This window comes from Dipodomys merriami, unplaced genomic scaffold (genome assembly GCF_024711535.1).
Source record: "Dipodomys merriami isolate MVZ:Mamm:240054 unplaced genomic scaffold, mDipMer1.0.p SCAF_1, whole genome shotgun sequence".
Taxonomy (NCBI): domain Eukaryota; kingdom Metazoa; phylum Chordata; class Mammalia; order Rodentia; family Heteromyidae; genus Dipodomys; species Dipodomys merriami.
The window spans coordinates 7,340,529-7,361,981 of record NW_027202270.1 but is presented as its reverse complement, the minus strand read 5'-3'; the positions used below and the strand labels follow the sequence as shown (position 1 = coordinate 7,361,981).

General features: G+C 48.6%; 1 protein-coding gene across 1 annotated transcript; it reads left to right on the top strand.

Annotated features, from left to right (window-relative positions):
• The first annotated feature begins 8,720 nt into the window (after positions 1-8,720).
• Positions 8,721-19,507, top strand: CUNH2orf72 (chromosome unknown C2orf72 homolog). Its single transcript, XM_070015082.1, has 3 exons — positions 8,721-9,336; positions 12,685-12,795; positions 16,995-19,507. The coding sequence occupies exons 1-3, from the start codon at positions 8,721-8,723 to the stop codon at positions 17,132-17,134; spliced, it is 867 nt and encodes a 288-aa protein (XP_069871183.1). The 3' UTR covers positions 17,135-19,507.
• Positions 19,508-21,453: the final 1,946 nt, after the last annotated feature.

The following is a 21,453-nucleotide window of genomic DNA, read 5'->3' as shown; positions in this document are numbered from 1 at the left end:
TTACTCTCTTTCATTCTTTTCTTTCTTCCTTTTCTTCCCTTCCTTTTTCTTTCTTTCTTTTTCCTTTTTTTGGCCTGGGGTTTGAACTCAGAGCCTTGTTCTTGTAGACAGGTGTTCTACCACGTAAGCCATGTCCCTAATCACCCACTTCCCCCAGCCCCTGTTCCTCTGTTTCCTTCCTCTTAAAGCCCTTTGGAGCCTGGAGGACTACAGCTCCTCTTGTCTTCCAGGATGTTAGCTCTTGAATAAAACTGAGTATCATGTTCTGAGCCACACACTGTCACGATAATTCATACATTTCTCCATGGCTGCCCATTCTTCAACCACCGCTCCACTTCTGGCTTTTTGATGGATACTTGGAGATAAGAGTCTCACAGACTTTCCTGCCTGGGCTGGCTTCAAACCATGATCCTTAGATCTCAGCCTCCTGAATAGCTAGGATTATAGGAGTAAGCCACTAGAGCCCAGATCTTGGGGTCTTTCATCACAGGTAGAGTGTGCTGGGCTGACTGTACAAAGAACAGTCAACTCCCACAGCTGCCAGCCACAGACACCAGCAGCAACCCGTGGACGGACAACTCCAGAGTAGCTAGGAGCAAACTGGAGAGCCGGGACCATGGAAAGAAAGCAAGAAGCTGTGAAGGACTAAGATTGTAGATACTTCAAATTCTGGCTGCTGGAAGAATTCCAGAAGGCCTTTGAGTCATCAAAGCCAACAGTTGGGATCCCAGCACCCAAAGCTGAGCTGTACCTAGCTTCTGCACCTGGGGGCATTGGCACTCAAGGCTCAAACACAATAAGCCCTTGGCTTTGTGAGTGTAGAGCCATAGTATCTGGCTTTGAAATTCTTGAGAGCTAAGTCTCTAATTCTCAAGGCTGAGAACTACAAGCCTCTCGCTTTGAAAGCTCAGTTCATAAGCCTCTGCACTCAGAGGCTCAGGGTTGCCAACCTCAAGACATCTGCTCTCTGCCTATTTGCAATTTCCATCTGAATAGAGCAAGAAAACCCTCAGTGGTTTCTGACACTGTTACTATATTGGGTGGTGTATTCCAACACATAAGCCCATGGCAGGGCCAGTCTTGGTAGGATTCAACCCATTCAGCTTTGGAAGGCCATGGCTATCTCCTGGTCAGTTTTGGCAAGCACCATTTTCCCGAACGGTTGACTTGTTCAAGTTCCAATTGATCTGGTCAGGTAGATTTTAAAGAAAGCCCAAGTTGAGTGGGTTTGAAGTCATATTGATTCCACCTTGTATCCCGTTCAGAGATCTCAGAAACTGATAGATCCCCTTGAAGTCACCTTGAGGCTGTGACCTCCAGGGCAGCAGATGCTGACACACCGTTGCTGTTATACCAGGCTTCTGGACACTCCTCTCCAGCTCCCTTTTATACTGGTATTTTCTGATGTCCACAGTAGGTAGAACCCATTTAGGTCACAGCCCTTCTGGCTGCCAAACTGGCAGAAACTTCTAGGCTTGCAGCCCTATAGCAGACAAGGCCTGCTAGTACTACAGCTCAGCAACAGGCAAGGTCTGCCAGTGCTGTGCCTTCATGCTGCAGCAGTTGACTTCTCAGATTCTTGAAGGGTGAGTGTGAAGAACTTTATTCAGAAGTGAAGTGCCTCTGTCAAAAGGCTTCTGCTGCTGTTTCTAGGTGCCTGAGTTCACAAGTTTTTACAACCTGGGCTGTGCTCTGATTGGTTGCCCCTATTTTAATTAGGTGTTGGAAGGGGACATTTTATTGGTTGAGTTCTATGGCATCCTACCATGGATATCCTGACATCCTGACATGATTGTTCATATAATACCACCCCCTCCCCCACCCCCTCCCACCCCACCCTCACTCCCCCAACCCCTTCACCCCCACCCAGGGTCATGAAGGCTATCAGAATTTGAGGAACCAGAAGCAGGTAGGAAAGGGTAGAGGCAGGATTTTTTGTTTGTTTTTTGTTTTTGTTTTTGTTTTTCCTGCTGGAAACCTCTTTAGAAACAATGTCTATTTGGCATCCACAATTCTGCTGTCCACAGGCCTGTGTTCACCTGATCTACTCTTTCACCTTAACACCTCCGGTTATCTCCCAGGAGGCTTCCTGTCCCTTGTCTCAACATCACTGACTTGACATCCCTGGGCCAGCTTCAGAGCCCCCAGCACAATTGTGTTGAGGGAGAGACAAAGAAGAGGGGGAGAAGAGAAGAAAAGCATACTGATGGGGGGGAAAAGGCACTGGTGGCTCATGCTAGTAATCTTAGCCACTCAGGAGGCTGAGATCTGAGTATCTAAGTCCAAAGCAAGCCCAGGCAGAAAAGTCCATGTAACTCCTATCTCCACTTAACTACCAAAAGGCAGAAGCAGAGGTGTGATTCAAGTAGTAGAACATCAATCTTAAGTGGAAAAAGCCAAGCTAGAACATGAGAACTTGAGTTCAAGCCCCAGTACATTCTTTCTCCCTTCCTCCCCCTACCCCCCCCCCCAGAACATTGAAAGATGAGCTCTATGTTTTCCAAACCAACACTTCCTTATTACGCCTTGATTTCCACCAAGCTGGGCTTAAGTGAAGCATCAAGACAAAGTTTTTCAGAAATCTTAGTCTCTCATTACACCTCCATTGAGCCTAAGAAAGAAGAAATCCATTTGCTTTGGGATCTTTCATTGGGTGTGGTGGAGAGGAGGAGGCAGAGATCATTCTTAGCATTCTGGCCTGGCTTTTTTTCTTTCCTTGTTTTTCTTTTTTTAATTTTTTAAGGGTTTTTTTTTTTTTTTGGTAATTTCCTGTTAATTTCGTACTAGATGTTGTGCTGTGCAAATAACACAGATAAAGGTAAACTCCAGTGGCCCTGGACTCCAACCTCGGTTAAACATTCCACCATCTCTCTGATCTGTCCCCTAGCTACCTCTGGAAGTTTTGGAATTTGTTACCTGTACATTGAAAGGCTGAGAATCAGTAGTTCAGGAGGCAGATGAGCTTTGGAATAAAAGGCTGTTTGTTTTTTTCTCTAATCCCCTGCTGGGCCTTCCTCTGCTCCATAAAAAGACATGACCTCGATGGGGGTCAACTACATGCTGTACCCTCCCTCCATCATTCTCAGGGGGGTTCACTGGCTCTACCACACTCACAGTCCAGGCTTGTTGAGAAGGTGGTAATGCCCTGAGCGGGCCCACAGAGCCTAGCGGGTGGGTCATAAGGACCCTGACATCTCAGGGGGCTGATATCCAAGGATCACAGTTTGAAGCCAACCCTGTCAGGAAAGTCCATTGGGCTCATTAACAATTAGCCAACAAAAAGCTGCCAATGGAGGTATGGCTCAAGTAGTAGAATACCAACTTTGAGCAGAATACAACTAAGCAGAAGTGCAAGGCCTTGAGTTCAACAAGTACAGGCACACTCACAAGAAGTATGCCCCTTCCCCCAAAAAAGTGGCCAGGCACAGTAGCTACTCAGGAAGCTGAGATCTGAGGATGGCAGTTCAAAGCTAGTCCCCGTAGGAAAGTCTGTGACACTCTTCAATAAAAACTAAAATAGCCGGAAATGGAGCTAGTGAAAATCTTACAATTGATCTCTGTGTCTAGTGGAGAACCAAACCCACTCCATCTCCAGTCCTGCCCCCACCGAGGCTCCCAAAGGCAGCTCCCAGCCATGGCGGCCTGGGAAGGAAATGTGACACCTGTCATCTTCTTTCCCCCTCTTTGTGGCCAGAGTTTTTAACCACAGGATTCACTTCATGAACATAATAGTGGCCAGGTGACAGTGCCAAGGGGCTGTGCTTTCTGGCACTGTATTATTGTTGATTTAAACTAGTGGCTTAATCCTTTACTTGTCTGTCATTACACCCAAGATTTGTGTCCTCTCTCTCTCTCTCTCTCTCTCTCTCTCTCTCTCTCTCTCTCTCTCTCTCTCTCTCTCTCTCTCTCTCTCTCTCTTCTCTCTCTCTCTCTCACACTGAGCTCCCATGAAACCTCTTGCTTCTTTTTCATTTTTGTTTGTTTGTTTTTGTTTTTATGCCAGTACTGCAGTTTGAACTCATTATCCTTGAGCTTTTTTGCTCAAGGCTAGTACTCTACCACTTGAGCCGCAGCACCACTTCCAGTTTTTTGGTGGTTAACTGAAGATAAGAGTGTCACAGATTTTCCTGCCAGGGCTGGCTTTAAACCTCCATCCTCAGATCTCAGCCTCTGACCAGCTGGGATTAAAGGCGAGATCATTGACAGCCTCTTAATGGATGCTCCCTTACAGTATACTCAGAGGGGCTTTCTGATTCACCATTGACCGAAGTCTTAAATCTAGGCTCCAAGTTGCTTTTTCTTTCTTTCTTTCTTTCTTTCTTTCTTTCTTTCTTTCTTTCTTTCTTTCTTTCTTTCTTTCTTTCTTTCTTTCTTCCTTCCTTTCTTCCTTTCTTTCTTCCTTTCTTTCTTTCTTTCTGTCAGTCGTGGGGCTTGAACTCTGGCTTGGATGCTGTCCCTGCACTCTTCAGCTCAAGGCGAGCACTCTACTGCTTGAGCTACAGCACCACTTCGGATTTTCTAGTGATTTATCGGAGATAAAAGTCTCATGGACTTTCCTGCCAGGGCTGACTTTGAACCATGATCCTCTAATCGCAGCCTCCTGAGTAGCGAGGATTATAGGCGTGAGCCACCAGCGCCCGGCCAAGTTGCTCTCCTTTTGAATTTTTTCTTAAGTCTTATGTTTTTCTTAAGTTCAATATTAGGAAATCTGAAGGCCATCTCAGGTAAAAGTAGACCAGGAAAATGAGGCATGGGAAACAGTCACCAGGAATTCAGAGATAAACACTCTATTAATGAACAGCTTGCTTAAAAGCACACAGGCATTATTTTCTTTGCTTTAAGTCTGACAATCACTCATCAGCTTCACCCTTTAACAAAAATGGAAGAGAAAAAATGAAAAAGAGCAGCTGTTTCTCCCCTACCCCCCCCTTGTGTATTTATTCAGACATGGCATAATGACCCAAACTTAATAGGCAAACCAGTTTTGATATCCCTGGGCCTAGCTGGTAAAAGTGTAACAGCAAAATGACTAAATATATCAAAAGTTCACTTATCCTGGAGCAGATTTGAGCCAAACCTTGAACTCACCTTTTCACCAAAAGTATCTGTGATGTTAGAGCACTCATCACTCTGTTATCAAGTGTGTCCACACTTGTGACTCGTGTCTGGCTTTTGTACTATCTTTCCATCTTTGCTCTGTTTTTTTTTTTGGTGGGGGGGGGGTCCGGTTGTGGGCCTGAACTCTGTGTCTGGGCGCTGTCCCTCAGCTCTTCAGCTCAAGGCTAGCACTCTACCGCTTGAGCCACAGTGCCACTTCTGGCTTTTTTTTTTTTCTGCTTATGTGGTGCTGAGGAATCGAACCCAGGGCCTCAGGCATGCAGGGCAAGCACTCTACCATTGAGCCACCTTCCCAGCCCATCCGTCTTTGCTCTGCTAATAAACTTTCTTGTTCTCTACTTCCATGTGTCCTAAAATTCTTTTTTTTTTTTGTCTGTCAGTCCTGGGGCTTGAACTCAGGGCCTGGGCATGGTCTCAGAGCTCTTTTTTTTTTTTTTAAGCTTAAAGTTAGTACTCTACCACTTTGAGCCACAACTCCACTTCTAGTTTTTGAGTGGTTAATCAAAAATAAAGAGTCTCATGGGAAGTTTTCTGCCCAGGCTGGCTTTGAACACCAATCCTCAGATCTCAGCTTACTGAGTAGCTAGCAGTACAGGTGTAAGCCACTGGAGCCTGGCTCTAAAATTCTTTATGGCAACAACATCAAGAACTTGTTTCCCAGGGTCCAGGTAAAGGCATTCTCCTTTTTGGAGACCTCCTCCCTGAAACATCATCCAACTGTGGTATTAAATCTAATTTTTGTTCCTTCCTCGGTCCTTGTACTACCCAACTGCTTGAATGTACATGTGACGGCTGGAGCTTTAGCTGCAATCTTGGATTGTGGACAACGCTCATTGTGTTTATGCCACTGTTATTCAGTGTTATTTGAACGGAACTGAAATTTAGCCTTTATATCTGCTTTGTTTTATACTTTCCAGAAATGTAATTTTAATTTTTCCCCCACGAATTCATGTTTTCCTGAGTATCAGCTATCAAGGCAGTCAACAGCCTCTCCCACCCCTCCCCCAGGAGACTAAAATCTGCACTCTACCTTGTGTCTCTCCAGAGCTTAGGAATAGACTTGGGGTGAATTGCTGCTGTGTTACAAGGTGAACCTGGCCACACCCTCTTTGTCAACATCCTATGACACTGTGGCCTCCCTACTGTTCTTTTCAAAAGCTGAGTCCAGTGGTTATAATCCCTGCCCATGAAGAGGGCTCCAGGACTTGAATTGTTTCCCATCTCTGATTGGCAGACTGGGTCTGCATCCTGGTGTGCACAAATACCTCAGTGGGGTGTGCTAGAGTGGGTACAAGTCCCAATGGACACAAGAGCATGGGGTACAGTAGTCACTCAGCCTCACTCTCTCCTAGTTGGCACTGAGGTGGGGGAGGGGGGAGCACCTGAGGGCTTCTCCTGTCTTTCCATTGGTTTCTCAGTCCTTACTAACCCCTCCCCCTAGGAGGTGTAGCCTCTGTGGGTGTGGTCAGAGTTATAAGCAAAGGAAAAGGCCAGTGCCTCAATTACCACATCAGCCTGCATTGGTTGTTTTTTTTTTTTGTTTTTTGTTTTTTTTTTTTTGGTGGATTGTTTTGTTTTCTTTTGTCATTGTTTGGTTGTGGGGCTTGAACTCAGGGCCTGGGTTCTGTCCCTGAGCTCTTTTGCTCAAGGCTAGCAGTCTACCTCTTCGAGCCACATCTCCACTTCCAGTTTTCTGGTGGTTAATTGGAGATGAGGGTATCAGACTTTCCTGCCCAGGCTGGCTTTGAACTGTGATCCTCAGATCTCAACCTCCTGAGTAGCTAGGATTACAGGTGTGAGCCACCAGCATCTGGCTGTATGGTTTTTTATAACATCTATCACCATCTAAATTGTCTCTGTCGCCCAGCCCTGGACTAGAATGCCAGCTCCATGGAGGTGCACTCCATGGCTTTCCTCCCCAGCACTGGGCACAGTGCACACTGGAGGTATGCTGACCCTGCTCCAAATCTGGTGCTTTTCCCACCCATACTCTGGTCTCTGCTTGGAGCACTGAGGCACCTCCCAAAGGAATCCAAAAGACAGTGTGTAAAGACAAAAAGCCACACAAATATGGATCAGGTCCTTCCTCCAAACATGGGCTAAAACAGCTGCTGAGCGATGAGACTTAGGGAAGGGCTGCATCTTCATCCCAGTGAATCACCACAGCCTGCACACTGTGTGTGTGTGTGTGTGTGTGTGTGTGTGTGTGTGTGTGTGTGTGTACTCAATGCTGGAACTCTACCACTTGAGCCACAGCTGCATTTATGGCTTTTCAGTGGTTAATTGGAGATAAGAGTCTTATGGACTTTCCTGTGTGCACTCTGACTTCTAACCATTATCCTGAAATCTCAGCCTCCTGAATAGCTGGGATTACAGTGAGCTACTGGTACCTAACCACATTACTCTTCTGGAGAGATGCAGCAGAACTATGGGGCACAGGAAGCAAGGCAAGCAGAAGAGGAGTTGGGGCTTATTTACACCCCGAGGACAAGGCTGGCATTAAATAACATGTTACTGGGGATTGAACTCAGTTTCTACCACTTGATCTGCTCCCGCTCTTAACAGATTTTTGAAACCTGGAGCCTTTGGTCTATTGTTGCACCCCAGAGGGGGAAGTAAAGGGCCTTCGGTACCAACCACAGTAGCTATTTGAATGTAACTGACATGAAATGGCATAAAAAGTCCCCCTGAAGCGCCAGCCTCCTTTAAGTGGCTCATTTCTAGCACCACAGAATGTCCCGTTGGGCAAAAATGAAATAGAATGGAGGAAATGTGTTCTGCTTCTGACTGACCAACAGACACAACCCCCCCCTTTCCAGGCTAGTGCCCACACCAGCCCCCTAGTTTCTGCCCTGTGGGGAGCACCAGTGCACCCTCTTTCTTTTCATCTCCCGAACTCCACAAGGATTTGTGGAAATGAAGAACCTTGGACCCATTTTCGGCAAATGCCGAAGCTTCAGAAAGAAGAGTTGGGGCGTCTGGAGTATTCCCTACTCCCCGCTTTCCTCCCACCTGACTATCTGCCCTGGTCCACTACCACTCCACAGCCCAGGGCGCAAAGAGAGCCAAGCCCTAGCCCTGTCCATGGGGGATTCCTTTCCAAGTGGTCACAGATCACTTTTGTTGGTTGTGGGGCTTGAACTCAAGGCCTGGGCGCTGTCTCCGAGCTTTTACGTTCAAGGCGAGCCACAGTGCCACTTCCGGTTTTTGAGTGGTTAATTGGCGATAAGAGATTCACGGGGACCTTTCTCCCTAGACTGGCTTCGAACCGCGATCCTCAGTTCTCAGCCTCCTGAGCAGCTGGGGTTCCAGGCGTGAGCCACCGGTGCCCGCCTGCGCGGTAATCTTGACTTCCCCACTCTCGGCTGCCCAGAGTTTGCACCTGACGGGTGCTCAGTCAGTACCCGCTGGCTGGATGAATGAGTGAATGAATGAACGATCCCTGGACGCTCGGTTTCCCCGCGCTGACCCCTGGAGCTGCGGAAGGATCACCGTCCGCGGGCCCGGGGGTCCGGCCGGCTCGGCCCTCGGGGGCGTGTCCTCGGGCCCCGGCGGGGGAGGCGGGCGCGCGGGCGGCGGCGCGCGGGGCGGCCGCGGCGAGCATGGAGCGCGAGCTGGAGGCGCTGGTGGCGCGGCCCGGGGACCCGGCCGAGCCGCCCTTCCAGGCGCTGGTGGAGGCGGCGGGGGGCCGCGGGCAGGTGCTGCTGGTGGGCGAGCTGTGGGAGCGCGAGCAGAGCCGCGCCCTGCTGCGGGACTTCGCCCGCGCGGTGTTCCCGCCCGAGCCCGCCGGGGGCCCTCGGGGCAGCGCGGAGGCCGAAGCCGAGGGTGCGGGCCCGGGCGCGGCGTGCGGGCCGCGGAGGGCCCCGGGGGCGGCGGCGACGCGCGCCATCCGCTCGCCGCTGGTCTTCGTGCTGTGCCGCGCGGCGTCGCTGGCCGCCCGGGAGCCGCGGCGCCGCCTGCGGGAGATGCTGCGGGACGTGCGCGGCCGGCGGCGGGCGGGCGCGGCGCTGGTCGGGGTGCTGGTGGCCGAGGCGGGGCCCGAAGACGCGGCGGCGCCGGGGCTGCGGCGGCTGGAGGCGCTGCTGCGCGCCGTGTTCGGCCGCCAGGTCGGGGGCCCGGTGCAGGCGGCCGCCTACTGCCCCGCACGCCCGGCCTCCAGCCTGGCTGCGCAAGCGGCCGCCTGCCGGGCCCTGCAAGCCGCGGGACCCGGACGGCCAGGTGAGGCACGGGCGGGCTGGGTACGCCTCTCCTTCGATCGATTTTTTCCCCCTCGTGGTGCCCGGGGGTAAACCGAGGCCTGGAATGGGGAAGTGACCAGCTCCAGATCTCCCCGCTGAAGGGATTCCAGCGGGATCCCGCGTGCTCGCGGGACGCGGGACCTGGGAACGCCCGGGGACGGGCAGAGGGCGGGGCGGTGGGTCCGAAAGCGTTGGACTGCGCCTGGCGCAGACCTGGGAGTTGGGGGATGGGGAGAACCTAAGGGAAAAATATAGAAAAATACTGAGATGCAAATCGAGGGGTGATGCGCTGGGGGGGGGGGTCGGGGTGGAGAACTAAAACTGGGGGCGCGGGTGCCTGGAGCGTCCCGAGCGCGGCGCGGCTGGGACGCGGGAGGAGCCGCGGGGAGCAGCGGCGGACGTTTACGGAGGAGGCTCCGCGGTCGCGGGCCGAGGCAAAGAACGGGTGCGGGGCGCGGGAGGGGCTTGCGGGTGCTAGGGCCTGGAGACACAGCCTTTTGTGGTGATTCCCTGCTTCCCGCCTAGGTTCAGCACTCACTATCTCCCTGCTGCTCCCCAGGGTGTGTGGAGACTGCATGTGTGTGCGCGCGCGCGTGCCTGTGCTGGGCCTTGAACTCAGGGCCTGGGCGCTCACCCTGAGCTCTTTTGGTCTAGGCTAGGGCTCTACGATTAGAGCCACACCTCCACTTCTGGCATCTTGGTGGTTTGTTGGAGCTGAGTCTCGCGGACTTCCTGCCGGGCTTGTCTTTGAACCGAGATCCTCAGATCTCTACCTCCTAGGTAGCTTGGGTCACAGGTGCGAGTCCCCCCCCCCCCCGCGCGGATGTGGAGACCCCGTTTCCACTCCCCCCTTCCTGGGTGCGGAGGGGATATGCGGTCCTCCGCAGATGGCTCAAAATCTCATTCCAGGCTTTTCCGGACAGTGGTCTGGGATTCGAATGCGCCCCTTAAGTAGAGCTGAGTCTGATAAGATGGAGGCCTTTGCGCTCGGCCCCGCCCCTTCCACTACTCCACCAGCTGAAGACCTAGTGGGGGCAGGTCAGGTGGCTGCTTTGCGGAGCCCCAGGTCGTCCCAAGTATCCGTTTTTGGGGTGACAGCCATGCATGGGTGCGGGAGGGGCTTTCTCAACATTGACAAGTGTCCAGTGCGCACGTGCCTGCCAGATGAGGGGAACCGGGTCCCCAGGAGGCAGCCCTGGCCTTCCCTGCCAGGCCACACCCCCTTTCTGTGAGGCTGCGTGGGAAACTTCCCTCTCCAGCATCCTGAGACCCAAGGATTGTCCGTACTGTGTCCTTGGGTTTCCATCAGCCTTTTCCCTTCCCTGGCCCTGAGGGGAATGAAGGGAATTCACACCAATTTCCTGCACCCAACAGAACTGGCGTCTTGAAATTTCAAACCTTAATCTAAACCTAAGGCTTCCTCCAGTCCCACGGAACAACTTTTAATTTTTCACCTGTGCACTTGCTTCGCCTCCTAAGGTTTTGTACACCTGGTTCTTACCTGGGCCTGAAAAACCTTTTCTCCCCTTCTCATCTCCATCACTCCATTCAGAAATGGACTTTCTCCTTCAGGCCTTTCTGAAAACCTGGCTGGCACTCTATCGTGGGCAAGTTCACCAGTGAGGTTCCCACCAGCTTTGGCATTAGTCTTTAAGTCATTTTACAAAAGGCTTTCAAGCCCCAAATCTTTTGCCCTCCTGTCCTCTAAGCTCTCAGCACCTGATTTTTTAAATTTAATTAATTTTGTAAATGTTCTCTTGAGAGTTGAACCTTACATTCCATTTTTTTCCTGCCTCACCTGAAGAATGGGTGAATACCCTTTTCTCACACACATGCACGCACACACACACACGGGGACCTCCAGCTTTTGCTTGGCTTTATTTTTTTTTTCTCAGGACTGGGACTCTCCCACTTGAGCCATACCTCTATTTCTGGCTTTTTGTTGGTAATTGGAGATGAGAGTCAAAGACTTTCCTGCCTGGGGCTGGCTTTGAACCCTGATCCTCAGATCGCAGCCTCATGAGCTCTGAGAACTACAGTGTGAGCCACCAGCGGATAGGTCTTTCCTCCTTCTAGATAAACAGGAACACTAGAACAATTTGCAAAGTCCTCTATTAAGTGCTTTCTCCTTTTATGGACATGAAACCTTTTATTAATAAGTAAAGGTCCTAAGTCTCATGGTAGCTCATTCCTTTTCAGTTTTTGCAGTGGGCAGCACTGGTTCCCTTCTACCCCTAGCCTGGCTCATACTGCTAAGCTTTCCTTAGCAGTTACTGTGTTTGCCAACGTTTCCCAGCCTCCTTCCTCACTGCCTGATGACGATGCTTGTTTTATTAGCTTGTTTGCCTTGTGACAGGGTTCTTTTGCCCAGTTTCTGTTACCTAATTCAGCTACCTTGGGTTGAAAACCTAAGGCTCTAGGATTCAGTCTTGTTAGAACTGGGTGCACATTAACAGTAAATCACCAGTGGGTAAAGATTACGGAGGAGACTTGGGGGAAGGATTCTATTGCCAGGATTTTTGTTGCTGTCGTTTTGAAGTGTCCTGCTAATAAATGGTTAGGCAAGTGCTCCATGTTGAGCTGCACCCCCAGCCCCTTTTACATACTGTCCTGATGGCTTTATTCCAGACTGTGAAGATCTCAGATAAATCCAAGAGAACTAAGGTCGTGCTGTAATCGTAATAAGACAAGTTAGATTGTTTCAAGTTTTAGATGTGGTTATCAAAAAAGATGAAATCTGTTCACATTAAGAAAGTCTGGGATAGGGGAGGGGCGGAGGGGCTCATGTCTAAAATTCATAGCTCCTCAGGAGGCTGAGATCTGAGGATCTCAGTTCCAAGCCAGCCCAAGCAGACAAAGTAGAGAAACTTACCTCCAAGTAATCAGCCAAAAGCCAGAAGTGGAAGTGGAAGTTCAAGAGGTTGAATACTATCCTTGATATAAAAAGCTAAGCAAGAGTTAGAAGCCCTAAGTTCAAGTCCTAGTGCCAGCATGCACATTTGTGCGTGCATGCACAGAGAAAGAGAGAGAGAGAGAGAGAGAGAGAGAGAGAGAGAGAGAGAGAGAGAGAGAGAGAGAGAGAGAAAGAGAGAGAGAGAGTACTGACACCAGAGATACACAGTTGCCCATTGGGTATTTTCTTTGCTGCTATGTAATTGTAATTCATTTGGGGTCATTTTGCTGCTCTGGCTTCCCCAGCATAGTTCAGGCATCCCAGGGGGTTTGTGAGGGTGAAGTGGAAACTGGGGGGCCCCCTGAGCGGAGATGCCTGGTCTAAAGTAGCCATTGTCTAACCTCTGCCTCTTGGGCTTTGCATTCTTTCTCTCAGAAGGCTCCTGGGAGAGACCGGGCCTCCCAGGACTGCTGACCTGCTTTTCTTGGGGTCTCCGGAGCCAGAGGAAGGACCAAGATGCCTCCTGTTCCCGAGACCCAGCTCAGAGTAAGTGCTTCAGTTGCTTGTACAGTACTCTAAGGACACTGGTCTTAAGTATGGTGGATTAATAGCCAGGAGCTCTGTGCTCCATGCTCCTCTGTAGATCCAGGGTCAGCATGTGAGCCAGGTGTCTGTCACTCCAGGCTATGGGCTCAGGTACAGTTTTGTTTTGTGGTTTTTGTGGGGTGTGGGGGGTGTTGCCAGTCCTGCAGCTTGAACTCAGGGCCTGGGCACTGTCCTTGAGCATCTTTTGTTCAAGGCTAGCACTCTACCACTTAAGCCAGAGTGCCACTTCTGACTTTTTCTGTGTATGTGGTACTGAGGAATGGAACCCAGGGCTTCATGCATGCTAGGCAGGTGCTCTACCACTAAGCCACCTTCCCAGCCCTCAGGCTCAGTTTTGTAGGACTTCACCCCAGGAGTCTTCACCTGGTGAAAGATGGGTGAGGAGGACTAGGGGGAACTTGGTATCCCAGGGAGCCAGCAACGTCTGAGCAGGAGAGGGAAAGCTTTCCATAGGCAGAAATGGGAAGGTCCATCTGGTGGCACACACCTGTCAGCCTAGCCATTCAAGATACTGAAATCACTATTAAAAGACAGCCCAGGCAGGAAAGTCTAAGAGACTCAGTTATTTCCAATTATCCAGGAAAAAAAAGCCAGAAGTAAAGCTGTTGTTCAAATGATAGAGCGCTGGCCTTGAGGGAAAAAACTAAGGGATAGCACTCAGGCCCTGAGTTCAAGGGACAGTACTGGCAAAAATAAAATACAATACTTTAAAAAAAAAATTGCCAGCCAAGCTTAGTTGCACAACCTTTAATTGCAGCTATTTGGGAGGTAGAAATTGGAAGGATCATAGATGGGAAGCAGGGGGCAAAGGGGAGGTTAGAAAGAACTCATCTCAACAAATAAAATGGACTTGGTGGCTCATATCTGTAATACCAGCTATGTCGGAGGCAACTGTAGAGGATCTGGGTCCTAGGCTAGTTGCAGGCAAAAATAAAAGACCCTGTTTTTAAAAAATAAGGCAAAAAAGGGTGGAGGTTTAGCTCAAATGGTAGAAAACTTGCCTAGTAAGTACAAGGCCCTGAGTATATACCCCAGTACTGCCAAAAATAAAATAAAAATGGCACTTATAAACCGCTGTAGTTATCCTCAAACTCCAAAGAGGATTTGTTCCAGGACCCTTTGTGGAAAATAAACTTTGCAAGCACTAAAACCCATTATACAAAATAGCATACTATTTGTATATAACCTATGTATTTCTCCCGTGTATTTTAAATCATCTCTAGATGATTTATAATCCCTAATAAAGTGTGAATGCTATGAAAATCATTGTTGTACCATACTTTTAGTTAATAATGACAGAAATGTATGTACTGTTCAGTGTATGTACTGTTCAAATATTTTCAATATATTCCTTTTCAAATATTTTCAAAACAACATTGGTTGAATCTGGATGAATTCAGGGATAAAGAGAGCTCACTGTATATGTATAACGTACATAACAAATATAGGATATTGTTCTTGCCTACATTTGGACAGACTATTTTTGAAATCTGCTTTACCAAAAACATTGTGACTATCCACAGCAATACTTAGACATCATCATGTTTTATCTTTCTTTAAAAAAGTAAAAACTAGCTGGGCACTGGTGGTTCATGCCTGTAATCCTAGCTACTGAGGAGGCTGAGATCTGAGGATCGCGGTGCAAAGCCAGCCTGCCCAGTGAAATCCATAAGACTCTTATCTACTCTTATCTACCACCAGAAAATTGGAAGTGGCACTGTTGGCTCAAAGTGGTAGAGTGCTATCCTTGAGCAAAAAGAGCTCAAGGACAGTGCCTAGGCCAAGAGTTCAAGCACCATGACTGCCAGTAACAACAACAACAAAAGTAAAAATTAACATGCGTTTGTAAGTCAGAGAGTTCCTATGTATACTTTGCCCAGTTTCTGCCAATGGTAACATCTGATAAAACTATAGTGCATGGACATTGACCAAAATGAACTAAGCAACTCAACGGCAGCTATGGGAGGGAGGGAACAAATAAGAAAGAGGGAACAGCTGATGCTATGCAAAACAAAATACATATCACCCATTGTGGAAGAAATAACTGTATTGCAAAGCTCATAGAACTCATGTTATAGGCCATGATAGACAATTTGCTCCATGAAAGTTAGAATGTATTTGTATCTTTTAATTAAGCATCACTATCCCACGATTCTGTGAAATTTGGAAAATTATATAACAACTTAATCACAATAAAAAATTTAAAGAAAAAACTATAGTGCAGTTAGATATCATGGCTTATGCTGTTATATAACATATATTATTTATATATATGTACATATATATAATCATAGGTATTCAGGAAGCATAGGAGGATAATAGTTCCAGGCCAACTCTGGCAAAAACAATTCACATAACTCTTATCTCAACAGAAAAAACTGAGTGTGGTGATATGTGTCTGTCATTCCAGCTACATAGAAAGAGTAAATAGGATCGTGGCCTGGGCAAAAAGTGATACATCTCAAAAATAGAGTGCAGGGCACCCATGACTAATGCCTCTAATCCTAGCTACTCCTGAACCTGTTATCTGATGATCCCAGTTCAAAACCAGTCCAGACAAACAAATCCAAGAGATTCTTAACTCGTTAACCAGCAAAATGTTGGAAGTGGAGGTGTGGCTCAAGTGGTACAGCACCAGCCTTGAGTGAAAAAACTATGGGACCAGCATCTAGACCCTGAGTTTAAACCCCATGATCAGCACAAGAAATATATGTAACTAGAGCAAAAAGGGCTGGAGGCATGGTTTAACCTGTAGAGTGCTACCCTAGTAAGTGTAAAGCCTTGGGTTTAAGCCCCAGTACTCCTCCCCCCCATACACAAAAAAATATGAGTGTGGCTTAACTCTGTGGAATTCCATGCATGTTTCCCCCTCCTCCCTTTCCCATTCCTCCTGTTTTCTTTTCTGTGGTGCTGGGGACCAAGCCTGACCTTGCACATAGTAGGCAAGTGCTCTACCATGTTGCTACATTTCAGCTCTTTAACAGCATTTTTTTTTTTTTTTAAATATTAGCACTCGTCCTTGAAATCAGGTCCTTGTACTCTTGCTTGGCTTTTTCTCTCAAAGCTGTAGCTCTACCACTTGAGTCACAACTCTACTTCCAGCTTTTTCCTGGTTAACTAAAAATAGTCTCACAAATTTGTCTGCCTTGGTTAGCTTTGAACCTGGATTTAAGATCTGAGCCTCCTGTGTAGCTAGGATTACAGGTGTGAGCCACTAATGCCAGGCTAATTGGCTTTTTTTTTTTTTTTTGGCCTGTCCTGGGCTTGGGCACTGTCCCTGAGCTCCTTTTTGTTCAAGGCTTGAGCTCTACCACTTGAGCCACAGTACCACTTCCTGCTTTTTCTGTGATTAATTGGAGATAAGAGTCTCCTGGACTTTCCTGCCCAGACTGGCTTCGAACCAAGATCTTTATATCTCAACCTCCTGAGTAGCTGCTAGGATTACAGTCATGAACTACCAGTGTCTGGCTGGATTTTTTTTTTTTTATTGTGAAAATACTACAGAGGGGTTACAATTACATGGGCAAGATAATGAGTACATTTCTTATCAAGCATTGTAGCCTCCTCCTTTGTTTCCCCTTCCCATCCCTTCCCATCCTCCCCCACTCCCCTACCCAATCCTCCCCGCCCCCCCCCCCCGATTATTTTTTTTAATTGTGTGATCTGGGTGCTGGTGGCAGCTCAAACTATAATCCTAGCTACTCAGGAGGCTAGGATCATGGATCCTAGGCTAAGGATCATGGTTCAAAGCTAGCCCAGGCCGAAAAGTCCATGAGACTCTTTTTTTTTGGGGGGGGGGGGTCCCATCGTGGGGCCTGAACTCTGGGCCTGGGCGCTGTCCCTCAGCTCTTCAGTTCAAGGCTAGCACTCTACCACTTGAGCCACAGCTCCAATTACAGCTTTTTTGGTAGTTTATTGTAGATAAGCCTCATGGATTTTCCTGCCCAGGCAACTTCCAACCACAATCCTCAGATCTCAGCTGTCTGAGTAGCTAGAATTACAGGCATGAGCCACTAGCTTTGGCTGTTTGGCTTTTTAAAGTAGTTACTTGGCAGGGTGGACTGTCTCCCTTTCAGTCCTCACTTTACCACCTCATAAACTTTGTCTTCTCATTGGTCATTCCTTGTCCTGTGATCCAGGGAACTCCCAGGATGTGGAGGAAGAGCTGGCACTGACTGCCATGTTTCCCAATGGAGACTGTGAAGATCATGGAAATGGATCCAGGGCCCAGGACAGCATCGTCCATCTTCCTCCTAAGCCCGCAGGAGATATGAGATGAAGGCTGAACCCTCGGGCTGTCCCTGGCTCTGATCTCAGCCTGGAATCTGGCCCTTCTTACTGAGCCCATGTCTACACATGGACCTCACTGCTGGGAGCTGTCACTTCACTGTTGCCAGCTAGGCAGTGGGACTTGCTAAGACAAACAGAACCAATCACAGTGAGACTGATTTGTCTCTGGACCTTGGTTTCTCTAAACTGGAGACAGTTGGCTTTCTACTTTAAGGCTGTGCTCTGGTGGCAGGTATTCAAGGGTAAAGCTGGGTCAGAAGTCATCAGATCTAGCCAGGTGCCAGGGCCTCACACCTGTAATCCTAGCTACTTAGGAAGCTGAGGAACACAGTTCAAAGCCAAGCCCAGTCAGGAAAGTCTGTGAGATTCTTAATCTCTAGTTCACCAACAAATGGCTAGAAGTAGCTGTGGCTCAAGTAGTAGAGTGGTAACCTTGAGCGCAAAAGTGCAGAGACAGTACCAGGCCAGGTTCAAGCCCTAGAATTAGTACAAAATAGAATTAGTACAAAAAAAAATGAAAAAACCCTTCATGAGATCTATGCCTTTGGACATGTCTTTCAACCTCTGAGGCTTGTTTCCAAGATGATTGAAGGCCTGCTAGGCCAGCAGCTTTCAACAAGTGACCAGGCAACGTGTGAGTCCACGAGCGCATGTCGGGGATCCTTGTGACTTGTGGGGCACCCCTGGCATTTCGTGGGCATCTCACGATGTTCAGGAAAGTCCAACAGCAAAGAACTGGTTTGCTCAAGAAACTGGAGGGGGCTAATCCTGTCTCTCTGACATTCTAGGAAGAGTCACCTCCAAGCTTCCTGGGGCCTTGGCTGTCAGCACAAGCCAAAATAAAGAACTCAGTGTGAGTGTGGCGGCTTGTTGGACCACAACCAAGATTGTCTGTGTGTTGCACAGCCAGGACAGAAATAGCCTTGCACTCCTGTGAGAAGAAAGGGCCCCTCTCTTCTACTCTTTCTCATGTCCACATTGACTTTCTGCGCCAAGTCCTTTGACGATAAGATTACTGGGAGCTGCCCACAGAACAAAGGAGAGCTAGGGGTGTAGGATGCTCAGGCCTCTGACCCCCAAGGTCAGAGCAGATTCAGCCCAAAGGTTCTTGAATCCTTACATCCTCTGTGTGTGGGAGTCCAGCAGGGGATGAGTGGTAGAGAGCTGTCAAGGCCATGACCATGCACAGGGGCAACTTGGCCTTACCTCTGTCTTCCTTGCCTGCTCTTCAAGAAGCCAGTCTTTGGAAGTGTGAGCAGCTCCTGATTTTCCCTGGTGGGGAGCCCAGAGAAGTAGCCAAACCCCTTCATTCCTTTCTGATTCACTGGGCAGACGGCATTTGTGCCTGTTCTTTGCCTATGCACCCAGCAAGTGGCCGCATACTTCGAGAAGTAATCTCAGCCCCTCTGGAATGGAAACAACTTGGAGGTTAGGGAAGAGGCTGTGGAGGGGGCCGCCCTTTCTTCTCTGTAGTAAGGAGCCTCTTGCTACCTCCGCCCTGCACCAGGCAATGCTGTGAGTTGGGGCAGGGTGGCATCTTGGGATTGGGTGGCAGCAGTCACCATGTGACTAATCCAGTATTGTCTCCCCATTAGATAGATGATAGCCAAGGACATTTCAATTCATTGATAGTGCTGATTTTCCTTTTCAATGGAAGAGATGGATATTTTTGAAGCTGCTACATTTTTCTATTTCTCTACTGATTTCTGTGGAGTTTTATTTGGTGGGAGGAGGGGCCTTTGGGGGCGAGGCATTTGTCTGAGGCAAAAGTAACAAGACTGAAAAATCCTTTGTATTTGTTGCCAATATCTGCAGCTTGGCATGTTTAAAAAAAAAAAGTTGCGCATTTTAAAAACATAGTTTGATGTTATGGCTTCACGAGGTTGAGATCTAAGAATCCCAACTTGAAACCAGCCCAGACAGACAAAGCTGTGAGACTCTTATCTCTAGTTAACTAGCAAAAAAACAAAAAACAGAAGTGAGGTGTGGCTCAAATGGTAGAGCCCCAGCCTTGAATGAATAAACTGGCCAAGAGAATGAGTCTCTGAGTTCAAATCCTAGTACTGGTACCCCCCAAATAAAAGTTTTTCTGGGTGGTAGATGGGTCATGGCTTCTCTTCTTACTCACTCGGAACCCCTCTAACATTCCATTCTCCCAGAAGGTGGAGATGGCCTGAGGGAAACCATGGGCCCTGAAAGAGGTCAGTGACCCCAACACCCACCCGGAGCCACGGCGGGAGCGCCAGCCAGGCCACCTGTGGGCTCTCCCAGTACAAACTGCTAGTGTGGCATGGATTTTTGCTACTTTCAACTTGACTGAATTATTCTTTTCTATCTAATAAACCAAACAGTTCCTCAGTTACTTCCTTATCAAATGCAGAACCATCTTCCCATTTCTTATGCTGTGTTCCTCACAGGAACTTCTTGTGCACTGGAGTTCTGCGCAGATGGTGAAGCTTCTGGAATAGTCTATGACCTGAAAGTCCTCCAGCCACAGTGACATCTCCACAACCCTGCTGGTTGGATTTTTTTTTTTTTTGATTGATTGTGGGACTTGAACTCAAGGTCTGGGTACTGTCTCTCAGCTCTTTCACTCAAGGCTAGTACTCTAGCCCTTTGAGCCACAGCACCACTTCTAGTTTTCTGGTGGTTAAAAGGAGATAAGAGTCTCACAGACTTTCCTGCCTGGGTTGGCTTTAAACCACGATCCTCTTATCTCAGCCTCTTAAGTAGGTAGGATTATAGGCATGAGCCACCAGTGCCTAGCTTAAAACAATGTTTTTTGTTTTGCTAGTCCTGGAGATGGAATTCAGAGCTTGTGCACATCCCTGAGTTTCCTTTGCTTAAAACTAGCACTCTACCACTTGAGCCACAGCGCCACTTCTGGCTTTTTCTGTTTATGTGGTACTGAGGAATCAAACCCAGGCCTTCATGCATGCTAGACAAGCACTGTATTACTAAGCCACCTTCCTAGCCCTCAAGACAGACAGACAGATAGATATAGATATATACACACATATAAATACACATATATATTCTTATTTTTTTAGGGGCTCTCTAAGCACTCTACCACTAAGCCACCTTCCCAGTCCCTAGGGGTGGCTTAGTGGTAGAGTGCTTGCCATACATGTATGAGGCCCGGAGTTCGATTCCTCAGTACCACAGAAGCCAGAAGTGGCTCTGTGGCTCAAGTGGTAGAGCGCTCACCTTGAGCTAAAGAGCTCAAGGCCCAGAGTTCCAACCAAAAATTATGTGTGTGTGTGTGTGTGTGTTTTCACATATACGTGTTTAACTGGAGCTAAACTGACCCAAACTGAGTTTCATATTTGTTGTATTTGTGTTATAGTTTGCTTCCAAGAGACCTTAGTTGAAAACCCAAACCTCAGATAAACCTACAAAGGTAAGCTGGCACTTGTGGCTCACTTTTGTAATCCTAGCTACTTAGGAGGCTGAAGTCTGAGGATCACTGTTCAAAGCCAGTCCAGCAGGGAAGTCTGTGAGACTCTTATCTCCAAATAACTACCAAAAAGCTAGAAGTAGACCTGTGGTTCCAGGTAGGATACCAGCATTGAATGCAAAAGCTAAGAGACAGTACTCAAGCCCTGAGTTCAAGCCCCAGTACTGACACCAGCAAATCCCAAAAGAAAAAAAATCCCTACAAAGTACCAAGTACTTAGGCCATTATACCTGCACATATCACCATAAGCTACCTATGACTCTTAACTTGAAGGCCATCCCGGCTTTAGAATTCCCCACAATGACATGACTGGACTTTGTCCTCTTGGCACAGCAGACCCAGCCAGCCTGGGGAGGATTGGGACACAGGTGGAGTTTGGTTGGGGCAGCCTGCAACTTGTGTAACTCTGGTGGGATACAAGGCACCCTCTTCCCGTGTCTTGGCTGCTGGGCCAGAACCTCTGGTGGCCTTACACTTTGGCGGGCATAGGCTACCCCCTGGGCTGTAACAACCTTGATAGAACCTGGGGGGATCCTACAGGTGAGGGAAGAGAGAACAGCCCCATGGGGCTGAAGCTTCCTCCCAGACTCCCAGCCGGTTCCTGCCCCCACAGGCTAAGTTGGGCTTGCTTTATCTTCCTCTGGATTCTGTGGGCGCTTAGCTTATTCCTGAGACCAAACTCTCCTTTTGAGTCCTGAGTTCTTTTTCTGACTGGCCAAGGAAGTCTCAGAGTGGGATGCTGCTTCCATCATCACCCTCATCACAAACGAAGCTCTCCCCACCCACCCACCTCCCCGTGGACTGCTCACTCCACACTTCTGGCTGTCAGGGAGCCACTCCTGACCCCTTCC